This window comes from Mandrillus leucophaeus, unplaced genomic scaffold, assembly GCF_000951045.1.
Source record: "Mandrillus leucophaeus isolate KB7577 unplaced genomic scaffold, Mleu.le_1.0 Scaffold279, whole genome shotgun sequence".
Taxonomy (NCBI): domain Eukaryota; kingdom Metazoa; phylum Chordata; class Mammalia; order Primates; family Cercopithecidae; genus Mandrillus; species Mandrillus leucophaeus.
This window is the reverse complement of record NW_012102909.1, coordinates 2,865,375-2,869,399: the sequence shown is the minus strand read 5'-3', so window position 1 is coordinate 2,869,399 and position 4,025 is coordinate 2,865,375. Positions and strand designations below refer to the sequence as shown.

General features: G+C 45.4%; 1 protein-coding gene across 2 annotated transcripts in view; it reads left to right on the top strand.

Moving 5' to 3' along the window:
* Positions 1–4,025, top strand: part of LOC105543218 (chromosome unknown open reading frame, human C2orf42) — a 56,738-nt gene that overhangs the window by 12,855 nt on the left and 39,858 nt on the right. For both annotated transcript variants that reach the window (XM_011985030.1, XM_011985031.1), the window contains one exon: positions 2,865–2,969. In XM_011985030.1, the coding sequence (XP_011840420.1) occupies positions 2,865–2,969 (105 nt within the window). The remainder of the gene's footprint in view (positions 1–2,864; positions 2,970–4,025) is intronic.

Genomic DNA, 4,025 nt, shown 5'->3' with positions numbered 1-4,025 from the left:
GGCCAGGCCACATTTTTAAATTCAAATGCTTAATACTAGTGTCAGTTAAGGACTCTGATAAATCAATATGAAAATGGTGAAGTATCCTAGTAGGTAAGCATCAAGAGACCTAGAGTCTAAACAAAATGAAAATATTACTTGGTCCCTACCTGTGGACCAAACTCCAAACTTACTAGTAAACAGAAAAGTGCAAACATTTTAGAAATGCAAAATTAAAACAAGATACCTTTTGCTACCAAATTAGCAAAGTTTCATGTGTTTCTTTGTTTGTTTGTTTTTTTCTTTTGAGACATAGTCTCACTCTGTTGCCCAGGCTGTAGTGCAGTGGCGCATCTCGGCTCACTGCAAGCTCCGCCTCCTGGGTTCACGCTATTCTCCTGCCTCAGCCTTCCGAGTAGCTGGGACTATAGGGGCCTGCCACCATGCCTGGCTAATTTTTGTATTTTTAGTAGAGATGGGGTTTCACCGTGTTAGCCAGGATGGTCTCGATCTCCTGACCTTGTGATCTGTCCACCTCGGCCTCCCAAAGTGCTGGGATTACAGGCATGAACCACCGCATCTGGGCTGTTTGTGTTTTAGGAGATGAGTTCTCACTCTGTTGCCCAAGCTGGAGTGCAGGGGCATGCTCACTGCAGCCTGGACCTCCTAGGCTCAAGAGATCCTCCTGCCTCAGCCTCCCAAGTAGCTGGAACTACAGGCACAAGATACCATGCCCGGCTAAGTTTTTGGTTTGTTTTTTGTAGAGACAGGGTTTCACTGGTTGACCAGGCTGGTCTCAAACTCCTGACCTCAAGTGATCCTCCTGCCCTAGCCTCCCAAAGTGTTGGAATTACAATGTGAGCCACCATGCCCAGCTGGCAAAGTTTTTTAAAATGATAAGACCACAGGCAAAAGTAAAATCCAGGCTCTCTGGCATGGCTAGTGTAGTGCACATTGCTATTATAATCATTGGTATATAGCTTGTCTGTTAAGATCCTTAAAATGGTCCTACCTATAGGGAATATTGCTAGGGATGGATCAGGTGGTCATGCATAAGAGTTTTGGCGCTGGGAAGTTGAAGAAAGATGGAGAAACAAAGTGACATGGTCATTTGTGCATTTTAGAGAGGCAGTTCTGGCAGGAATATAGAGCAGAAATTGTTGTTAAATGTTTACTTATTAGTCTTTGCCCTTTTTTTTGGAAACGGAGTCTTGCTCTGGATCGTGCAATGATGTGATCTCGGCTCACTGCATCCTCTGCCTCCTGGGTTCAAGCAATTCTCCTGCCTTAGCCTCCCAAGTAGGTGGGATTACAGGCGTGTGCCACCATGCTTGGCTGTTTTTTTTTTTTTTTTGAGATGGAGTTTGGCTCTTGTCACCCAGGCTGGAGTGTGATGGCGCAATCTCAGCTCACTGCAACCTCCACCTCCCGGGTTCAAGTGATTCTCCTGCCTCAGTCTCCTAAGTAGCTGGGATTACAGGTGCTTGCTACCATGCCCAGCTAATTTTTGTATTTTTAGAGATGAGGTTTCATTATGTTGGCCAGACTGGTCTCGAACTCCTGACTTCAGGTGATCCACCTGTCTTGGCCTCCCAAAGTGCTGGGATTACAGGTGTGAGCCACCATGCCCGGCCCCACTTCTAAATAATCTTTTTTAAGGAAATAATTATTGGTATAGGAAAAACATTTTGTCTGGAGATATTGATTTTATGATTATTTAGAGTATTAAAAAATTAGAAACAACTAAGGGTTAACCACTGGGGATAGTTAAATGAACCATGGTAAAGCCACTTTACCATGGAATATCAGGCAGGCATAAAAATGAGTATAGTCTGGGTGCAGTGGGGCATGCCTGTAGTCCCAGCTACTCAGGAAACTGAGGCAGGAGGATCCCTTGAGCCCAGGAGCTCAAGGCTCTAGCCCACTGTGATTGGACCTGCGAATAGCCACTGCATTCCAGCCTGGGCAACATAGCAAGACCTCATCTCTAAAAAATAAAAATAAAAAATAAATTGTAATAAAGAAAATGCTCAGATCACTTGGGTAGCCAGATAAAGTATAGAATACTCAGTTAAACTTGAATTTCGGCGGGGCACAGTGGCTCACGCCTGTAATCCCAACACTTTGGGAGGCCGAGGCGGGTGGATCACGAGGTCAGGAGACCGAGACCGTCCTGGCTAACACGGGGAAACCCTGTCTCTATTAAAAATACAAAAAATTAGCCGGACATGGTGGCGGGCGCCTGTAGTCCCAGCTACTCAGGAGGCTGAGGCAGGAGAATGGTATGAACCCGGGAGGTGGAGGTTGCAGTGAGCTGAGATCGCGCCACTGCACTCCAGCCTGGGCGACACAGCCAGACTTTGTCTCAAAGAAAAAAAAAAAAAAATACAAAAAGTTAGCCGGGCATGGTGGCGGGTGCCTGTGGTCCCAGCTACTCAGGAGGCTGAGACAGGAGAATGGCATGAACCTGGGAGGCAGAGCTTGCAGTGAGCCGAGATCATGCCACTGCACTCCAGTCTGGGCGACAGAGCAAGACTCTTATCTCAAAAAAAAAAAAAAAAAAATCACAAAACCAGCAGTACATTCACAGAGAAGAAAATGGAAGACAGTTCACTAGAAAATGCATCGTAATTGTATGACAGGTGGGAGCAGTAAGTGAATGTTTTTCTTCCTTTCATTTCTGTTTATTCATCCAATTTCCTATAAAGAGCATAAGAAAACTAAAATTTTATGTGTAAAGGCTAATGCTAACTCCTTCTAGAAACTGTGAAGCTAACCTAGAAATTAGCAAAGACTGTTTATATGTTTTAGACTCTAAAAATTAACATCAAATCGATTTATATTTAGCAGATACATTGTTAAACCTGTAATGATTTGTCGTTTAGGTGCGCAGATGAACAGTTCACCACTGCCTCAAGATGCAGTGAGCAGTAATCTAAGGAAAAGTGGCCTGAAAAAGCCTGTGGTTGCTTCCTCGTTAAAAAGGCAGGGTAAGTTTCCCCTCCCTAGAATAGGCTACCATGGTGGAAAGTCATCCTAAAGAAGCCAGAAGCAGTGTAATCAAAAGAAATGTTGCACATTGTCACCCAAAGAGTCCCAACATAAACACTAACAGAGGCACTGAGGCTGAGGTCTTTCCTGTCCCACCAGTTTAAAATCATGCTCAAAGCTAAATTATGCTGGAGGCCATTATCCTTAGCAAACTAATGCAGGAACAGAAAGCCAAATACAGCATGTTCTCACTTATAAGTGGGAACTAAATGATGAGAACACATGGACACATAGAGGGGAGCAACACACCGGGGGTTATTGGAGGGTGAAACGGAGGAGGAGGGAGGAAAGGTGGAAGCGGGTGAGAGAATCAGGAAAAATAACTAATGGATACTAGGCTTAATAATTTGGGTGATGTGGCTGGGTGTGGTGGCACATGCCTGTAATCCCAGCACTTTGGGAGGCCAAGCCAGGTGGATTACTTGAGGCCAGCAGTTTGAGGTCAGCCTGGCCAATGTGGCAAAACCCTGTCTCTACTTAAAAAAACAAACAGCCGGGCGCAGTGGCTCAAGCCTATAATCCCAGCACTTTGGGAGGCCGAGACGGGCGGATCACAAGGTCAGGAAATCGAGACCATCCTGGCTAACACGGTGAAACCCCGTCGCTACTAAAAAATACAAAAAACTAGCTGGGCGAGGTGGCGGGCACCTGTAGTCCTAGCTACTCGGGAGGCTGAGGCAGGAGAATGGAGTAAACCTGGGAGGCGGAGCTTGCAGTGAGCTGAGATCCGGCCACTGTACTCCAGCCTGGGCGACAGAGCGAGACTCCATCTCAAAAACAAACAAACAAACAAAACATATGTATAATTAAATTTTTAAAATACCTGGGTGATGAAATAATATTTTTTAATTTTAAAAAATAATTTTTTTGGCCGGGCATGGTGGCTCAAGCCCATGATCCCAGCACTTTGGGAGGCCGAGACGGGCAGATCACGAGGTCAGGAGATCGAGACCATCCTGGCTAACACGGTGAAACCCCATCTCTACTAAAAAATA